Source organism: Canis lupus, chromosome 2 (genome assembly GCF_011100685.1).
Source record: "Canis lupus familiaris isolate Mischka breed German Shepherd chromosome 2, alternate assembly UU_Cfam_GSD_1.0, whole genome shotgun sequence".
Classification (NCBI taxonomy): domain Eukaryota; kingdom Metazoa; phylum Chordata; class Mammalia; order Carnivora; family Canidae; genus Canis; species Canis lupus.
This window is the reverse complement of record NC_049223.1, coordinates 77,761,389-77,780,418: the sequence shown is the minus strand read 5'-3', so window position 1 is coordinate 77,780,418 and position 19,030 is coordinate 77,761,389. Positions and strand designations below refer to the sequence as shown.

Genomic DNA, 19,030 nt, shown 5'->3' with positions numbered 1-19,030 from the left:
AGACATTGGTTACGTGACCTTGTGGAAAAGCTCAGCTTTCACGCTGGGGGAGGGGTCTGGCCTCTTCCCCCAAAACCTCAGTGTCTCATCAGTTCTGGAAGGAAACCCAGTGCTGCTAAGCTCACCTTCCCCCTCTTCAATTCACAGGCAGGAAGAAGGCAAGACACATTTTCTCCCCCAAATATGCAGAATGGTGGTTGCCATGAGCACTGGGATCCGCATGTTGCTTGACATCCGTTTTTTTAGAAGTTCAGTTGCCATGGTAACAAAATACCATTTGCGAGACTGAAGATGAATCTCTGGCTTGAAGCTGAGGGAGATGGGAGGCTCTTTCTAGACATCTCCTGGTGTGGCGGGGCGGGACTGAGCCTTCCACCTCAGGACTCAAAAATCATCAAAGAATTAAATCGAATTGCACTGAAGCAGCCTGCGAGAAAATGGAAGGGGAATGTGGCTCCTGTCAGCCTGGCTGGGTTGGGGGGCTGCCCAATGCCCTCCTCGAAACCACCCTAGGCACCACCAACACTGCCTGCCACATAGGTGGCAGGTGCTTTCAAGCAGGAGTCATGGTCACTGATGGCACTTATCCCAAGAACAGGCGAATACAGCTACAGCCAAAACAACAGGTGTTCATGCCACAAAAATATTTATTGAGCATCTACTATTAACCATGGATAGTCCTAGGCACTGGGGGATACAGACCAAAAACCCTCCTCAAAGGGTCCTAAATCTTGTAGGAAGACAGATGATAAACAAATACAGAAGGAAAATATGGTGTATCAGAAGGTGAGGTAGGCTGATTAATGCCCCAAAAGATGTCCATGTCCTAAACCCTGTGAATCTGTGACTATTTCACCCTAAGAAGCAAAAAGGATTCTGCAGATGTGATTAAGTGAAGGGTCTTGAGATGTGTATATTATCCTGGTTTACCCAAGATAAACAAGATGCTATGCTGCTGGCTTTGAAGATGGAGGAAGGGGCCACAAGCCTAGGAGTTTAGGCAACTTCTAGAAGGTAGAAAAGGGAAGGAAATAGATTATCCCCCAAGCCTCCAAAAGGAATGTAGCCCTATAGACTTCTGATCTCCAGAATTACACAATAATAAATTTGTGTTGTTTTAAGCCAGTTTGTAGTCATTTGTCACAGTGACAACAGGAAACTGAGACAGATGGAAACACATGTCAAGGGAGAAAAACACAGCAGAGAATGAAAGCAGAGAGTGTTGACACAAGGGGAGGAGGTCATGGTATGAAATGAGTGGTCAGCAAGCTGCTCTGAGGAGGTGGTGGTAGAGCGAGGACATGAAGGAAAGGATGAGGGGAGTGGGGGTCTGAAGAACTTTCCTGGCCAGGGGAATGGCCAGTGGGGAGATCTCTAGGTGGGAGCGTGCCTGGTGCATTAGCGGATCAGCAAGGAGACTGGTGTGGTGTGATTCCATCGAGGAGGGGCTCATTGAAGGCCTAGGAGAACATGGGAAGTGCTATAGATCAGACGTTTGTGTCTCCCCAGAAGTCATGTATTCAAACTTGACCCCCAGTGTGGTGGCATTAGGAGGTGGGCCATTGCAAGATGATTATGTCATAAAAGCAGAGCCCTCATGAATAGGATTAGCACCCCTATAAAGAGACCCCATAGAGCTTCCTTGCCCCTGCCCCCACTGGGAACACATGAGGCTGTGGCCATCTATGAACTAGAAAGCAGGCCCTCACCAGACACTAAACCTTCCTGTGCCTTGATCTTGAACTTCTCAGCCTCCAGAACTGTGAGCAATCAATTTCTGTGGTTTATAAGCCACCCAGTCCATGGCATTTTGTCATGCCAGCCCAAACAGTAAGACAGGAGCCACCAAAGGTCTTTGAACAGGGATGGGATGCGACTGGCTTTACCTTCTAAATGGGTCCCTGTGTTGAGAATAGCTGAGCAGGACAGAGGTGAGGGACAGCATGGAATGAGACAGACAGACAGACTGGACTGGGGTAGGGGCAGTGGGCGTGGTGGGAAGGGGCCAGATCCCAGATGTTCTAGAAGGAAGAGCCGAGGAGTGGTGGAAGGACGGAATGAAGGTGTGAAGGAAAGAGAGGAGTCAAGGTTGATGCTAAATTCTTGCCCGAGTAACGGGCGGCTGGCCATCCCTGGCTGGGCTCATTGTCATTTGGAGAAGTTTGTCTGACCTGCAAGGATAGGAGAGGGAAGAGTCTGGAGTTCAGAGGAGAGGTCCAGGTGACAGACTTGGGAGGGCACTGGCTTATGAAATGGCCATTTCGGGCTAAGAGCCCACCCGGGATCACCGGGGCAGCGCGGGGGGACTCCAGCACCCCGACGTCAAGGCGAGGAGGAGAGCTGGCAGAGATGCTTGAGCGCGTGGCCACGGAGCGACAAGGACACCAGGGAGGACGTCGAGACGTGTGTTCTGGAGGAAGGGGCGGCCAGCTGTGCCCAAGGCGGCCGGGAGCTCGGTAAGGGGAGTTAGCAGCTTGGCAGTCGGCGGTGACCTTGAGATGCGCGGTGACCTTGAGATGCGCGGCGGAAGCCAAGGGCAGATGTGAATGGATCCAAGAGGGTGGGAGGAAAGGAACCGGACCCCGAGAAGCAGAGCGCACTTTTTCAAGTTTTGCTGCGAAGAACAGCGGGGAAGGAGGCACTGGCTGCCGAGCCGATGTCAGATCAAGAGAGGCCCTCCTTTTGGTTTGGTTCTGTAGGAGACGGAAAATGACCGCATGCTGTCTGCTGATGGAAAAATGAGCCAGAAGAGAGGAGAGGGGGGAACTAAGAACAGAGTGAAGACCAGGAGGAAGCGGCTGGGGGGGCCTGCGGGCTCCCCCCCTGCAGAGGGGGGCTCTCGGCTGCTCCCCCAAGGCAGCGGGAGGGAAGCGGCCTGTGAGCACAGATGCAGGTGGGCGCGTGGATGCGCTTCAGAGCCTGAGATGTTCTCTTCCTATTGCCTCAATTTTCCTTGTGAAGTAGGAAGCAAGAGCTGCAGCTGAGAGTGAGGACCAGGAAAGGAGGTGTGGGGGTCTGGAGAGAGGAGGTGTGAAGTCATCACACAGAGAGGGACTGTGAATGGACTCAAGACACATAGTAGAACTGGCTGGCAGTCTGAGGTTTACTTGAGATGAGTGGTCACGAGTGGAGACTGAGCTGTGGTTTCTGCCTCGATCCAGCCGGGCCGAGCTGCAGGGGTGCAGACGCAGAGTAGGGGGGCAGCTGGATGAAGTGAGATTTGGGATTCTGCTCAGGTAAGCAACATGACCTGGGGTAAGAGAAGCACTTGAGGGGCCTGTGGGAGGCAGAATAATGACCCCCCGCCAAAGATATCCATATCCTAATCCCTGGAAATCTTTGCATATCTTAGATTACAAGGCAAAAAAGAGTCCAAACTTAGGTTGCAGATAGAATTAACTGGCAATCTGGGGCACCAGTGTGGCTCAGTGGTTGAGTGTCTGTATTTGGCTCAGGGTGTGATCCGGGGGTCCTGAGATCGAGTCCCACATCGGGCTCCCCAAAGGGAGCCTGCATCTCCTTCTGCCTGTGTCTTTGTCTCTCTCTCTGTGTCTCCCATGAGTAAATAAATAAAATCTTAAAATAAAGAAAGGGGGGATCCTTGGGTGGCTCAGCAGTTTGGCGCCTGCGTTTGGCCCAGGGCGTGGTCCTGGAGTCCCGGGATCGAGTCCCACATCGGGCTCCCGGCATGGAGCCTACTTGTCCCTCTGCCTGTGTCTCTGCCTCTCTCTCTCTCTATGTCTATCATAAACGGATAAAAAATCTTTAAAAAAATAAATAAATAAATAAATAAATAAATAAATAAATAAATAAATAAAATAAATAAAAAACAGACTGGCAATCTGTTGACCATGAAATGGAAAGATTATCCTGTATTGTCCAGACAGACAAAATGTGATCCCAAGAAATCCTTATAAGTGGAAGAGGAGGGCAGAAAGAGACAACCGGAAAAATGGTCACGTGAGACTCAGCCCTAACATTGCTGATTTGAAGATGGTAGAAGGCATAGTGAGCCCAACAATACAGGTGGCCCCTAGAAGCTAGAAAGACAAGGAAACAGAGTCAGTCCTCCCTTGAGCCTCCCAACAGCTTGGTATTAGCCCAGTGAGACCCATTCTAGATTTCAGACCTCCAGAACTGTAAGAGAATAAATTTGTGTTGGTTTCAGACATTATGTCTGTGGTAATTTGTAAAAGCAGCAGTGGGAAATGCATACAGGGATATTCGAGGAAATCACAGCAGGCATTTATGCAGAGTGAGAAGTGAAATGAGCTATGAGCATGATAAAAAGGTAGTAAGAATCAATGAATTAGAAGACCATGTAGGGTCCAAGAATTGCAGGAAGGTAAATTCTTGCACTATGGGATGCTGTGAATTGACATTATGATGGGATTACAGCTTTTGATAATGGCAAGGCCAAGGGTATGATAATGGGAATGAGTGTTAAGAAGTGGCAGAAGACAGGATCCTCAGAGGAGGAAGTGGGCCTGGAATGGTAAGGGATCATGTTTGTGGTTATATCAAGATCACCAAGAAGTAAGCAGGAGAGATACAGCCAAGAACAATGAGCCAGGACTTAAAATCTTTAGGGAAGAAGGCTCCTGAGCTGGCAAATGACCCTAGCATATGTGTGGCATGGTCCAGTGACCTGGGAGATTTTAGTGGGGAGAAAGGGATTTTGATTTGTGAGCAGCAACGGGAAACAGCAAGGATATGTGTACCCTGCTGGTCCAGTGGTTTGAGCGGTGTGGGGTAGGACCCACCCACCCATTGCGAGGGCTACAGGAAAACATTGTGTAGGAGTGCCATTCCTTAACCCCTATTGACCTGTCATTTGTGACCAGCGTCTCAAATGCCTCCCAGGGGCCCAATTTCCCAGCACACATAATCTGATGTAGTCCCTCCCACCCTGGAGCAAGACTGGTCCCATGTGACTAATAGATCTGTGACTTTTGAGACTAATCATAAAAGGCTTTGCAGCTTCTACGTTGGCCTCTTGGCTCATTCTCTCTGGGGAAAAATCAGCCGCCATGCCATGAGAACACTCAAGCAGTCCCATGGAGAGAAAGCCAACAGCCAGTGCCATCTTGCCAGATACAAGGGTGAGCTGTGTTGAAGCAGACCCTCCAGCCCTAGTCGACCCTTCAGATGATGGTAGCCCCAGCCAGCATCTGACTGAGATCTCAAGAGAAACCCTGAGAATTGGCCAGTGGAGCTGCTCTCAACATCCTGACCCCCAGAAACCCTGAGATGTAATCAAATAATAATTGTTGTAAGCCACTGTGTTTGGGGGTGATTTGTAATGTAGATAACTAATAAACTAGTGCTTTTTTTTAATAGTTAGAAACCTCAAAAATTTTTTTTAAAAAGTTAGAAACCTCTAATTTTCAAATGAAATGACTTCTGCAGGCAGGTTGCCTCAACCCCCTTTCAAAGCACTCCATTCTTCTCATCACATAATTAAATAATGATTTGTGTAATAGTTCACTTAAGGTATATTTCTATGACATATATCCCTCTCCCAAACAAAACTGTAGGTTCTAGAGACAGACCGCACATGCCTTGCTTGTGGTCCTCTGTACCCAGTGCCTGCCACATTACAAGCATTCAGAAATCATTTGTTGAATGGCTGGCTGAGTGAATGAAGACTGACCATATTTGGCTAGGTTAGGGGGTCAAGTGGAGGAAGCCCCGTTGAGATCAGTTTCGGGACAAAATGGAGCCAAATCCCCTCCTCTGGCCTTGTCTTTGATCCCACCTGCTCTGGCTCCGGGCCTGGTGGGCCGCAGGTGTCTCCTCTTGTCTGCATTCCTGAGATCCAGCTGTATCCAAATATTGGCCTTTCTTTAGACTCTTCTGTTTGTTATGCAAACATGATTTTGCTTTGAACCGGACCAAATTTGATGGATGCACCAGGAGCTTATCTCATGAACACAGGTGCACTGAAAATAACATTTCATCCATCACCCTTGTTCATCTCTTACATTCATACCACTCAGCACGCGGGCATCTGATTGCAGACCAACGCTATTCTGAAGGCTCCCTGATGTTTAAAATCCTCCAGAATGAATAGAAATTTTTGTCCTGTTCCTCTTTTCTTGATTTCTTTTTTTAAATTATTTATTTATTTAGAGAGAGAGAGCAAGCAGGGGAGGGGCCGAGGAGAGAGAGAATCTCCAGCAGACTCTGCACTGAGCACTGAGCACAGAGCCTGACGTGGGGCTCAATCCCTTGACCCTGACATCATGACCTGAGACAGAATCAAGAGTCAGAGGCCTAACCAACTGAGTCACCCAGGGACCCATCTTTTTCTTTATTCCTGAATCTTAAATCTACATGTGCAATTTTTCCAAAAGTTAAGAGCACGCCAGATTTTGGTCCTTGCTCTGCCAGCTGCATGGCCTTAGAGAAGTTATCTATCCTCTCTGAGCCTCAGCTGCCTCATCTATAAAATGGGGGAATTAAGAAATAATTCCTGCCTTGCAAAACAGATTGTGAGGATCGGCTTGATGAAGGAAAAGGTTTGGCATAATGCCTGGCACATAGTTAGCTTTCAGTAAATATGGGTTTATTATTATTAGAAATGAATAGAGCCAAATGACTTAGCAATGAATACAGCTTCAAATACAGCTTCAAGCAGGGGCACCTGGGTGGCTCAGTCAGGTAGGTATCTGACTCTTGGTTTCAGCTCAGGTCATGATTTCAGGGTCGTGAGGCTCTGCACTCATTGTGGAATTTGCTTGAGAGTCTCTTTCCCTCTGCCCCTCCTGTTCATGCTCTCTCTCTAATAAATAAATAAATCTTTTTTAAAAATACAGCTTCAAACAAATCTGTAGAATTTTGGATGTTCATGAGCATTCTAGAACAAACATAGATTCTTCTTTAAAACAAATGTACACACAAATGTCTACCAGTTTAGCACCAAAAGACCTACATACACACACACACACACACACACACACACACACACACACACACCTATAACTGAGATGCCTCCACACGGTAGATCATAGCTCATTTCTATTCATCATTTACGTAATCACTTACAACCACCTGGATATTAAGAAAAGTGTTCTTTAAGAGCTTTGAAAACCTCGCCAAAACCTCTCTAAATGAAACAGTTCCCAGCCTTCAAGAGAAATATTGCACCAATTACCATCTACCTTTTTCAGAGAGGAAAGACAAGCAGTCCAAGGTCACAAAATGAGTCATTGTCGGAAGTGAGGGTTTTTTTTTTAATTAAAGTGTATGCTGTCCTTTAAGAATAATGAACTGATCTACTGTTAGGGATTTGCTGTAAGCTGCTTCTCTCATGGTTGAGAGGACGACCACTGAGTCAGCTGGCAGGAGCATATCTCATTCGGCTGCCCAGCAAATGTCTTTGCAGAACCTACTATGTTCTAGATGCTGTCCGGGGCACTTTGGAGTTCAGCAGCATAAAAGATAGATGCATTCCCTGCTCTGAGAGTGTTCAGAGCTGTAGGAGTAGAGGGAGACAGGCATTAAATAAATGATTACACAAATAATGACACGATGACAATTCTGATAAATGCTTTAAAGGGAGCTGTGAGGGGCAGAACCAAAGGAAGCCAGGAGAGCTTAGGGGACTGTTTCCTTAGGAACGATGACACCTAAGCATTGGCTTGAAAGATGAATCAGCTAGAAGAGGACAAGATGAAGAGGAAGGATGGGATGAGCAGGAATGACCTGTAGAAAGGATGTGACCATGCTGGGGACGGAGAGGAACTGGAAGGAGCTTCATGTAGCGTGGCTGAGGCAAAGAGAAGGTCTCCCAGGGAAGCTGGGGGTGAGGGTGGAGCGCAATCACACAGAGGTTTGGGGGTCAGTTGGCATATTAGGGATTGTCTTCGTTATCTTTTGCTAAAAACAAATCCTCCCAAAGCTTAGCAATTTAAGACTGCAGCAAGCATGTATTATGTCCCAGTTTGTGTGGGCTGGGAAACTGGGAGCAGGTGAGCCACATGGTCTGGTGCAGGGCCTCTCATGAGGTTGCAGTCCAGATGTAAACTAGGTGAAGCCAGAGTCATCTGAAGGTCTGATCTGGGCAGCGGGGTCACTTCCAAAGTGGCTCCCTCACATGTGTGGTGAATCGATGCTGGCTGTTGGCCGAGGCCTCAGTTTCTCCCCATGTGGACTTCTCCAGAGGGATGCTCAAGTGCCCTCATGACCCAGCAGCTGGTTTCCGCCAGAGATGGTGACCCACAATGTCCTTTATGTCCTTGCCTCAGAAACCACATCACGTCCTTTCTCCAATGCCTGACCCATGAGTAGGACACCCTACTCAATGTGGGAGGGGACTATGCACAGGCATGAACACCAGGAGACGGGGATCAGCAGGAGCCTCTCAGTGGCTGGCGACAGCAGGAACATCTCATGCATTTCTTCAGTGTCCCCTGTGGTGTCTAGTTTTGAACTCAGCTCCTACTCAACAAAACAATTCCTATGATGGTAGAATGTCCAAAGCAGAAGGGACTATGTTGATGAGTCCAACTTTCTCATTTGGCAGAAAAACGTTGCTGAATGAATATATAAATAAGTGTGGATTAATCAATCAATTGATATACATTGAGGTACTTTTATGATCCCAGGAACAAATGATCACGAGAATACGACACATGACTCTCAAGCACAGTAATGGTCCATCTATGGGGCGCCTGGGTGGCTCAGTTGGTTGGGTTCTGACTCAGGCTCAGGTCAGGTCATGATCTCACGAGGGTGAAATTGAACCCCACGTCCTGCTCTCGCTCAGCATGGAGTCTGCTTGAGCTTCTCTCCCTCTCCCTCTGCCCCTCCCTGGTTCTCTCTCTCTAAAATAAATAAAACTTAAAAAAAAAATAATGATGCATCTGAAACTACTGAGGAGAAACTTCTGGACGACATGGAAAATTGAAGTAAACTCCTCATTTTTTCCCCAAGCATCACCAACATGACAATAAAAGAATAAAAGTGGCATAAACCGACAAGGGAAAAGAGAGAAGTGATGACAGAAGCTGAGAAGTGTCAACAACATTCTGGAAGACGGATGGCATACGGGCAAGGAATAACAAGGTGGGAAAAACAGAAACCTCACAAGAGTCATGCTGGGGAGCCTGGAACCGAGACATTCCAAGCACCAGATATCTCTGGTGATAAGAGTGGTAAGTAAAAACCGAGGGCCGAGTGAAAGCCTTCAGTGAGAGCCCCAGATGCCATCCCCTTTCCTGAGAAGCACACACATTCCCACCCCCCAAGCTTGGCTAGATGACTGGAGCTTTCCTCTCTAGAGGGACTGTCCCCAGGGCCTCTGGCCTGAGGATACCGGGCACAGCTGGGGTGAGGGAGGCACCATGCTGAACACGGATGCACTGGCAGCCTGCATGCTGACAGGGAGGTGGGAGGCAGGAGGCCCTGTCTCCACTCCTCCCCTAGAATGCTGGCAGCCCTGTTTATACACCCCTCCCCCATGTGCAGGCAACTCTAGGAGTTCTCTCTGGGGCCAGTGGCCAGCCCAAAACAAAAGACCTCCAGACCTCAATATGGTGAGGGTTGTTCAAGAAAAACCAGAGCTGGACTGTTAAAGTGGTAAAAACAGATTTTATTCAGAAAAGATTGCAATGGGGAAAAGAGACCTCAGTACAGAACTGGGCTCGATTCCCAATACAGCAAGAACAAGTGGAGGTTTATAGCCAAGCAATAGAGTGGAAGCAGTGGGTGGAAAATCATTAAGAGGATACATCAGGGGTAAGGGGTTATTCTTGCTAAAACAACTCCACCCAATTCTTGCTGAAGGTGATCAGATATCACCTGGTAGATGGTGGGGGATGAGGAGTTGGATCAGATATTGAGGGTGACCAGATATAGAGGACAGAGGCCTACTTTATCAGTAAACCGACTTACCAAGATTCTTGCTAAAACCAAGCGATGCAGGACTGGGGCCACAGAGCAAAGGGTCCAGAAGAGTCTGACTCAAGTTCTGTCAAGGGAGAGACTTTGTTGGATTTGCCTTATGAGATGGCTGGGTTTGTCATCAGATACTGAGGCCTATGCACAAGTCCTGTTCATCCTCCTCCGCTCCCCAGACATAAAGAGTTTCCAATCTGCATACGTGTCTCTCAGACACAAGAAACAAGGATTCCCAGACATTAGAGGAAAGCTGTCAACATAAGAGAGATTCGTATTTCTAAAAATTAATTATGAAAAAATGAAGAACAGGAAAAAGGAACCCAGGGAACAGAGAAATGCCTGAAATTGAAGAAGGCTTTTTTTTTTTAAGATTTTATTTATTTATTCATGAGAGACACAGGCTGAGAGAGAGAGAGAGGCAGAGGCACAGGCAGAGGGAGAAGCAGGCTTCATGTCGGGAGCCCGACGCGGGACTCGATCCCGGGTCTCCAGGATCGTGCCCTGGGCCAAAGGCAGGCGCCAAACCACTGAGCCACCCAGGGATCCCCTGAAGAAGGCTTTTTAAAACAACTATAGTTATAATTTCAATGTTATTTTTTTCTCTTCACACAAAGTGAAGTCATATCACAATGATGTGGTAATAACACAATGTTTATAAAATATAATTCTTACTGCTCTTATTTTAATCAGGATACCAAATTGAATAAAAATTACAGTGTTCTCCAGAAATAATTATAATAATAAATAAAATTTTAGAAATTTTCAGAAAACCCTAAGATTCCACATAAAAAACTTTTAAAGCAAACAAGTTCAGCAAAGTTAGAAGATTCAAAAATCAACATGCAAAAATCTGTTGCATTTCTATACCCTGACAATGAACAATCTGAAAAGGAAATTAAGAAAACAATTTCATTTACAATAGCATCAAAAACAAAATACTTAGTAATTAAATTCACCAACAAGGCAAAAGATTTGTACACTAAAACCTATAAAATGTTGCTGAAAGAAATTAAAGAAGACACAAATAAATGTCAATGTTCATGGACCAGAAGACTTCATATTGATATAATGTCCATCCTACCCAAAGCAATCTACAGATTCAATACAATCCCTATCAAAATTCCAACAGCACTTTTTGCAGAAATAAAAATATCCATCCCAAAATTCACATGGAATCTCAAGGGATCCCAGATAACCACAACCATCTTGGAAAAAGAACAAAGTTAGAAGTCTCACACTTTCTGATTTCAAAACTTACTACAAAGCTATGGTAATCAAAACAGTGTAGTACTGACACAAAGAATGACATACAAACCAATGGAATAGAATGGAAAGCCCAGAAATAAAATAAATGCTCACATATATGGTCAGATGATTTTTGATAAGGGTGCCAAGACCCCTCACTAAGGAAAGGACAGTCTTTTTTTTTTTTTTTTTTTTTTTTTTCATGAGAGAAACAGAGAGAGAGAGAGAGAGAGGCAGAGACACAGGCAGAGGGAGAAGCAGGCTCCATGCAGGAAGCTTGATGTGGGACTCGATCCTGGGTCTCCAGGATCACGCCCTGGGCTGAAGGTAGTGCTAAACCACTGAGCCACCTGGGCTGCCCCAAGGACAGTCTTTTCAACAAATGGTGTTGTATAAACTGGATATCCACATGCAAAAAATGATGCTGGATCCTCACACCATATGCTAAAATTAACTCAAAAAGAATCAAAGACCTAAAAGTAAGACTAAAACTACAAAACTCTAGAAGAAAACAGAGGGAGAAATTTTCATGACATTGAATTTGGCAATGAGTTCTTGGATAGGACACCAAAATCACAGGCAATAAGGGTAAAAATAGATAAAATTAACTACAGCAAAATTTAAAAACTCTGTGCATTAAAGGACATAATCAAAAGAATAAAAGGGCAACCTAAGGAACAGAGAAAATATTTACAAGTCATAAGGAGTTAATATCCAGAATATATAAGGAGCTTCTATAATTAAACAATTTTAAAATGGGCAAAGGACTTGAATAGATATTTCCCCAAAGAAGATACACAAATAGCCAATTAGCATATGAAAAAAAAAAACCGCTCAGCATCACTAATTAGGGAAATGCAAATCAAAGCAACAATGTGGAGAGGCCTGTGTGGCTCAGTGGCTCAGCGGTTGAGGTTGAGCGGCTGCCTTTGGCTCAGGGTGTGATCCACATCAGGGTTCCCTGCAAGGAGCCTGCTTCTCCTTCAGCCTATGTCTTTGCCTTCTCTCTGTGTCTCTCATGAGACAATAAATAAAAATCTAAAAAAAAAAAAAAAAGTCAAAACAACAATGTGATATTACCTCACAGCCATCAGGATGGTTACTATATATTTTTTTTTAATAATAATAGAAAATAACGAGTGGTGAGTAGATGGAGACACTGAAACCCTTGTGAGGTGTAAAATGGCATAGCAGCTATGGAAGACTGTATGGTAGTTCTTTGAAATATTTAAAAAATAGACTTACCATATGATCTAGCAATTCCACGTCTGGTTATAGATCCAAACGAATTGAAAGCAGAGCCTTGAAGAGATAGCTGTAGACCCATGGTCGTAGCATTATTCACAATAGCCAAAGGGATGATGCAACCCAAATGACCATCGACAGATGATCATGTAAACAAAATATGGTGTATCCATATGATGGGATATTACTCAGCCTTTAAAAGGAAGGAAAATCTGACACCTGCTACAACACAGATGAACCTTGAGGGTATCATGCAAAGCAAAATAAGCCAGTCACAAAGACAAATACTGCATGGTTCCACTTATATGGAATCATAGGGACAGAAAGCAGAATGGAGGTTGCCAGGGGCTAGGACAGAGAGAAATGGGGAGTTGTTTACTGGGTATAGCATTTTGGTTTCACAAGATGACAAAGTTTTGTAGATTGGTTGCACAACAATGTGAATATGCTAAATAATACTGAACTAAGAATGCTTAATAATAATGAACTGAACTTAAGAATAATACTTAAGAATGGTTAAGATGGTACATTTTATGTAATGTGTATTTTACCACAAATAAAAATAAAAAATTTTAAAACAACTATAATTACCATTCTTTGAGACATGAACAAGAATGAGATGCTATAAAAAAGAACAAAAAATTGCTCTTTTAGAAGTGAAAAGTTATGAGAAGAAATATGAAAAAAAAATTTCTAATGGAAAAGTTGGAAGATAAAGTGGAGGTAATGTCCCAGAAAATAGAAGAAACATTTTTAAAAATGGAAAACTGTAAGAACATTTTGAAAAATGAGAAGACCAGTCCAAGGGGTCCAATATCCAATTAATATAATTCTACAAAAACAAAACAAAAACAGAAAACAGAATGGAAGGTGTTAACACAAAGAAATGTCCCTCAAATTGGTTTCTGGATTAAAAGAGATGATTTCCAGGGTAGCCTGGGTGGCTCAGCGGTTTAGCACCACGTTCAGCCCAGGGCCTGATCCTGGAGACCCAGGATCGAGTCCCACATCAGGCTCCCTGCATGGAGCCTGCTTCGTCCTCTGCCTGTGTCTCTGCCTTGCTCTCTGTGTCTCTCATGAATAAATAAATAAAACCTTTAAAAAATGATAAAAAAAAGTTTGAAAGACGACCTGGTATGTTCAGCCAGGTTGGACAGCTGGGGGCTTAATTAGTAATAGGTACATAGGAAGCTTTTTTTTTTTTTTTAAATAATGCAGTTACATATTTCTGGAAAAGCAAAACAGTTGTCCAATAAGGTAAATGGAATCATAACACACTTCAAGGCTCAGCTTTGAATATCTGCAAAAACATAATAAATTTTTTAAAGATTTTATTTATTTATTCATGAGAGGCAGAGAGAGAGGCAGAGACACAGGCAGAGGGAGAAGCAAGCTCCATGTGGGGAGCCCGATGTGGGACTCGATCCTGAGACTCCGGGATCACGCCCTGAGTGGAAGGCAGATGCTTAACCTCTGAGCCCCCCAGGCATCCCAAGAACATAATAATTAAGCACTGACCACCAATGGTACAATGACAATAAAATGTTCAGACAAAACTGGGAGGAAGCAGGGAGGAAAAATGTGTGATGGGGTAGATCGAAAGGCATTAAATCTTCATCTTCTACAGCAGGTAGGCAATAGATAACATTTTAAACACTAGAAAATCTGAATTAGATGTGTTATTTAAAAACACGAGCCATATGACAATAGTGCCATCTAAAATGTGTAAAAGAGTGGTTATGTTTAGAAGAATTGAGACTGGGGAAGGGTGAGGTGAGAGATTTATCTCTTTTTACCTATAAGGCAGCTATTGGACTTCTAAAAATAATACAAGTATCCAAAAAATTAAAATAAAATAAAAATAATACAAGTATCAATATGATAGAAATACAAATGATTGGAAAAAGAGGGGAAAAAATCTGACTGCATACCAGTCCCTGAAGCAGCGATGGCTGATGCAAAGCTGAGAGCTCTTACCGAGGACCAGAGTGAGGGAGACCTGAATAGAAAAGACAGTGGAGGGCAGCCCGGGTGGCTCGGTGGTTTAACACCTGCTTTCGGCCCAGGGCCTGATCCTGGAGACCTGGGATTGAGTCCCACACCGGGCTCCCTGCATGGAGCCTGCTTCTCCCTCTGCCTGTGTCTCTGCCTCTCTCTCATGTGTGTGTCTCTCATGAATAAATAAGTAAAATCTTTTAAAAAAAAAAAAAAAAGGAAAAGAAAAGACAGTGGAGCCCTGAGTGAAACCAGCCATTAAAGGAACTACCTTGGTGGATGTGCAGAAGATTTGAGATCAAGTCTGGGGGTGTAAGGAGGAGTCCTGGAAGTGAGGAGTGATCCCAGGGAGTTGGGTGAGGCGGGAATCCCTGCCAACCAGGGTAACAAAAAGTCTCACAATGTCAAATTCTGCTTTGAGGTCCAGGGGGCTAAACATAAAAGTGGACTATTGCGCACTGTGATCTCACACAGCCCCGGGTCATCCTCCAGGGAGGATTTCCCAAAGGCAATGGGAACAGAAGCCACGCTGCCGGGACTAGGTGTGCAAGCCTAGGGAGGCAGTGGAGGCTCTCGCATGCAGCACACGCGGACCTGCAGCTCCTTGATCTCTTGTTCTCTGGGAAGCAGGAGGCTCAGCTACCAGATAAAATGCGTGCAATCCTGGGGACATACTTATACTAAAAAAGGGTTGTTTACTTGAAATTCAAATTTAACTCTGTGAGTCCTGCATCCTTATATGTGAACCTAGCAACCTCAAGAGGCCTGGACCGTATCTCAGTTTTGCAAATTGACACTTCACTGCTGGCCACTCCCACCAGCACCCTATCAACCACGAGTGGACACAAGGCACCCTCACCCAAGGCAGTAAGGTCCAGAGAATGGACACAGGAGACCCAAGGCAGGAGACAGCACGATTTTTCAATGAGCTTCCCTTCAAATTAAAACCACCTAAAGTCTTCTCTATAAAGGGAGTTGGTTGAATTAATGTCTCCATCGGGCCGAGACAAATCTAGCACCACGAAAAGCACTCAAATGAAGCACTCATTGTGCTTCTCAGAGCCTGTTCTCTTGTGAGGGAAATGAGGCCACATCTACAGGGCGGGAACAGTGGGAGGCTTCCGAGTCCTTCTTGTGTGATTGTTTACCACAAGCACGTATTAGTTTTATAATCACTAAACCCAGAAGACATTTCCATATTGAAAATAAAATGAGGCCACAGTAGATCAGATCATCCGTGAAGCCCCCTCCAGAGCTAAGATTCTGCAATTCTAAGTAATTTCCGGTTCTTTATTTGCATGTCATTTCAGTACATGTCATTTTAGGAGCATTCAATGATGCAGCCTAGTTGTGCTGGGGTTTTTTTTTGGGGGGGGGTGGCGATTTTTTTTTTTTTTTTTTTTTTTTTTTTGGCTCTTATTCTCCCAAGAACTCTGAACCCAGCCACTCACTACTGGTGCCTGGGTGGAACACACAAATCTTCCCACTGCCCCCACTGCCCCCACTCCCAGAGTGGTTTGCCTGGCCAAGCCCGAGCTTCTGAGCTCATTCTTGACCTGGAAAACTCCCCAGATAACCTGTTCCAAAGCCAAGGAAAGGGCCTGGATGTTGGCCCTGTGAGAGCCCAAGGTCATGAGACCCATCAGAGCAGACTTGGGATTCTACGAAATGTGCGGCTTAACAAATCCTGAAAGGGGGAAATGGGTCCTGACACCCAGGGACAACTGTCTCTTTCCTAGTACTTGAGACCCTCTCCGTAGTGAAAGCCCCCACTGATGGTCCCCATGGGAGGATGGAAAATGCCTTTCTATGCAGCATTTGTCAACTCCTAGAAGGGTGAGGGCCTGCTTACGGGTCACCCAAACCTGAGTAAAGCACTAGTCCCACCTCCTACTAGCCCTGTGACCTTGGGCAAGTCACTTAACTGAGCCTGGGCTGTTCTGAGGATTAAATGAGATAATGAATGCAAAACCCCAGGGCTTGGGATCCCTGGGTGGCGCAGCGGTTTGGTGCCTGCCTTTGGCCCAGGGTGCGATCTGGGAGACCCTGGATCGAATCCCACGTCGGGCTCCCGCTGCATGGAGCCTGCTTCTCCCTCTGCCTGTGTCTCTGCCTCTCTCTCTCTCTCTCTCTCTGTGACTATAACAAATAAATTAAAAAAAACAAAAAAAACAAAAAAAAAACCCAGGGCTTTGGGGAGCAAGACTGGAGTTCACAAACACGAGTTTCACCTATTTAATCCTCAGAGGGCCCTGAGGCAGCCCTTTGGCCAGAAGGAGCTTTTCATCTGCAATTCCCACAGACCCAGGACTGCTCTGGAACGTTCCCTGGCCCTCAAAAAAGTACCCTCCCTGCTTGGGTCCAGGCGAGGGCCTCTACCAGCCTCTGGAGCCGCGGCTGCTCTCAGAGCTCAGGCGCAGCAGCCTGGCCCACGACCTTGGAAGAAGCGAGGAGAAAGCTTCACCCAAGCGACAGTACTTTTCCACTGCACGGCTCGGCCACCTCAGCTGGCTTTCTGCTGTGCAGACAGGAGGCAAGGAGCGCCGGGCCGGCCCCATCAGGAACCCACCCAAAAGCACTCTCCGAGGTGGGGGTAGAGCCAGGCAGCGGGAATCCCGGAGCGAGGAGGGCGATCCCGACCGTGCCCAGCGGGGCGCGGAGACCACCAATGAGGTCGGAGAAGTCTGCGCTCAGCAAGGCCCTCCGGTACATTTTCCAAGACTCCCACTCCTTAATTGCCCCTCCGTCCCCACCCCTCCAGTAATAATGATTAAGCCCGTTCCACCGCGCCTGTGCCGGGTCCCGGGCGGAGAGAAGCGCGAGCCGGCGCGGGGGGGGGGGGGGCGGGGGGGAGGGCGAGGGGAGGGGACAAGAGCGCTAGCGGTCCCGCCCGGTGATGTAGGCAGCCCGGGGAGGTGGAGCCGCGACGCCTGAAGGAGTCCCCTCCGCTACCGCGCTCTCGGTCTACCCCTCCGAGCCGCCAGCCGCCGGCCGCCAGCCCCGCTCCGGCGACCTCCTGCCGCCGCAATTTGGGCGGCGGGGACTGCGGGATCCCCCCCGCGGTTAGGGCCCGGGGGCGCCTCCCCCACGCCCAGCCCCCTCCCCTCCTCTCCTCGCTTCCCGGACGGCTGGAGCTACTCCCGGGGGAAGCTGTTCCCGGACGCTCGGCCGCCGCCCGGGCATCTCGGCTGCCAGCCCGGCCGCGCACCGGGCATCTCCCGGCTCCGACTGGCGCCGGCGCCGCCCAGCTGCTCGCGACCCCGGGGCCGCCGGCTGCGGCTCGCCCTGCCCTCCCCCGGCCGCCGGGCAGGACGCCCGTGAGCTCCCGGCGCCCCCGGCCCCTCTGGCCGCCGCCGCGATGCTGCCCTGGAGACGCAACAAATTCGTGCTGGTGGAGGACGAGGCCAAGTGCAAGGCGAAGAGCCTGAGTCCCGGACTCGCCTACACGTCGCTGCTCTCCAGCTTCCTGCGCTCCTGCCCCGACCTGCTGCCCGACTGGCCGCTGGAGCGCCTGGGCCGCGTGTTCCGCAGCCGGCGCCAGAAAGTGGAGCTCAACAAGGAGGACCCGACCTACACCGTGTGGTACCTGGGCAACGCCGTCACCCTGCACGCCAAGGGCGACGGCTGCACCGACGACGCCGTGGGCAAGATCTGGGCGCGCTGCGGGCCGGGCGGGGGCACCAAGATGAAGCTGACGCTGGGGCCGCACGGCATCCGCATGCAGCCGTGCGAGCGCAGCGCGTCGCGGGGCGCGGGGGGCTCCGGGGGCCGCCGGCCGGCGCACGCCTACCTGCTGCCGCGCATCACCTACTGCGCGGCGGACGGGCGCCACCCGCGCGTCTTCGCCTGGGTCTACCGCCACCAGGCGCGCCACAAGGCCGTGGTGCTGCGCTGCCACGCCGTGCTGCTGGCGCGGGCGCACAAGGCGCGCGCCCTGGCCCGCCTGCTCCGCCAGACCGCGCTGGCGGCCTTCAGCGACTTCAAGCGCCTGCAGCGCCAGAGCGACGCGCGCCACGTGCGCCAGCAGCACCTGCGCGCGGGGGGCGCCGCCGCCTCGGTGCCCCGCGCCCCGCTGCGCCGGCTGCTCAACGCCAAGTGCGCCTACCGGCCGCCGGCCTCCGAGCGCGGCCGCGGGGCGCCGCGTCTCAGCAGCATCCAGGAGGAGGACGAGGAGGAGGACGCGGACGCGGGCGCGGAGGAGCGCGAGCGGCCCGAGGTGCTCAGCCTGGCGCGGGAGCTGAGGACGTGCAGCCTGCGGGGCGCCCCGGCGCCGCCGCCGCCCGCGCAGCCCCGCCGCTGGAAGGCCGGCCCCCGGGAGCGGGAGCGGGCGGGCCAGGCGCGCTGAGAGCGCGGGGCAGGACTCGCGGCCCCCGCCCCGGCCCCGGCCCCGGCCCCGCCCGCTCCGGCTCCCCTCTGGCCCCCCGGCCCCTGCCTCCCTCGTGGTCTCCGTCGCTGTCTGCCCCGCGTCTCGTCCCGGCTCAGGGTGACGCCCCATGCGCCCTCGATTACCGGGGGACAGAGGAGGGGAGAGCAGGAGCATTGGACGCCCCCCTCTCCCCCCACATCCGGAGTTTCCGAGCGCCCTCCTCCATCGTGGAATTGCCCGTCAGCTTTACAACAGGTCTTTGCCCATAGACCACCC

The 19,030-nt window shown here is 48.8% G+C and overlaps 1 protein-coding gene and 1 long non-coding RNA gene across 2 annotated transcripts; one reads left to right on the top strand and one right to left on the bottom strand.

The window, feature by feature from the left end:
- Positions 1-7,540: 7,540 nt before the first annotated feature.
- Positions 7,541-13,371, bottom strand: LOC119870452. Its single transcript, XR_005356074.1, has 2 exons — positions 12,394-13,371; positions 7,541-8,537 (listed from the first exon to the last, which is right to left on the bottom strand). It is a non-coding gene; the product is annotated as an uncharacterized LOC119870452 (long non-coding RNA).
- A 3,895-nt stretch (positions 13,372-17,266) lies between these two features.
- On the top strand, positions 17,267-18,733 carry FAM43B (family with sequence similarity 43 member B). The gene has a single exon (XM_038531754.1). The coding sequence runs from the start codon at positions 17,747-17,749 to the stop codon at positions 18,731-18,733; it is 987 nt and encodes a 328-aa protein (XP_038387682.1). The 5' UTR covers positions 17,267-17,746.
- Positions 18,734-19,030: the final 297 nt, after the last annotated feature.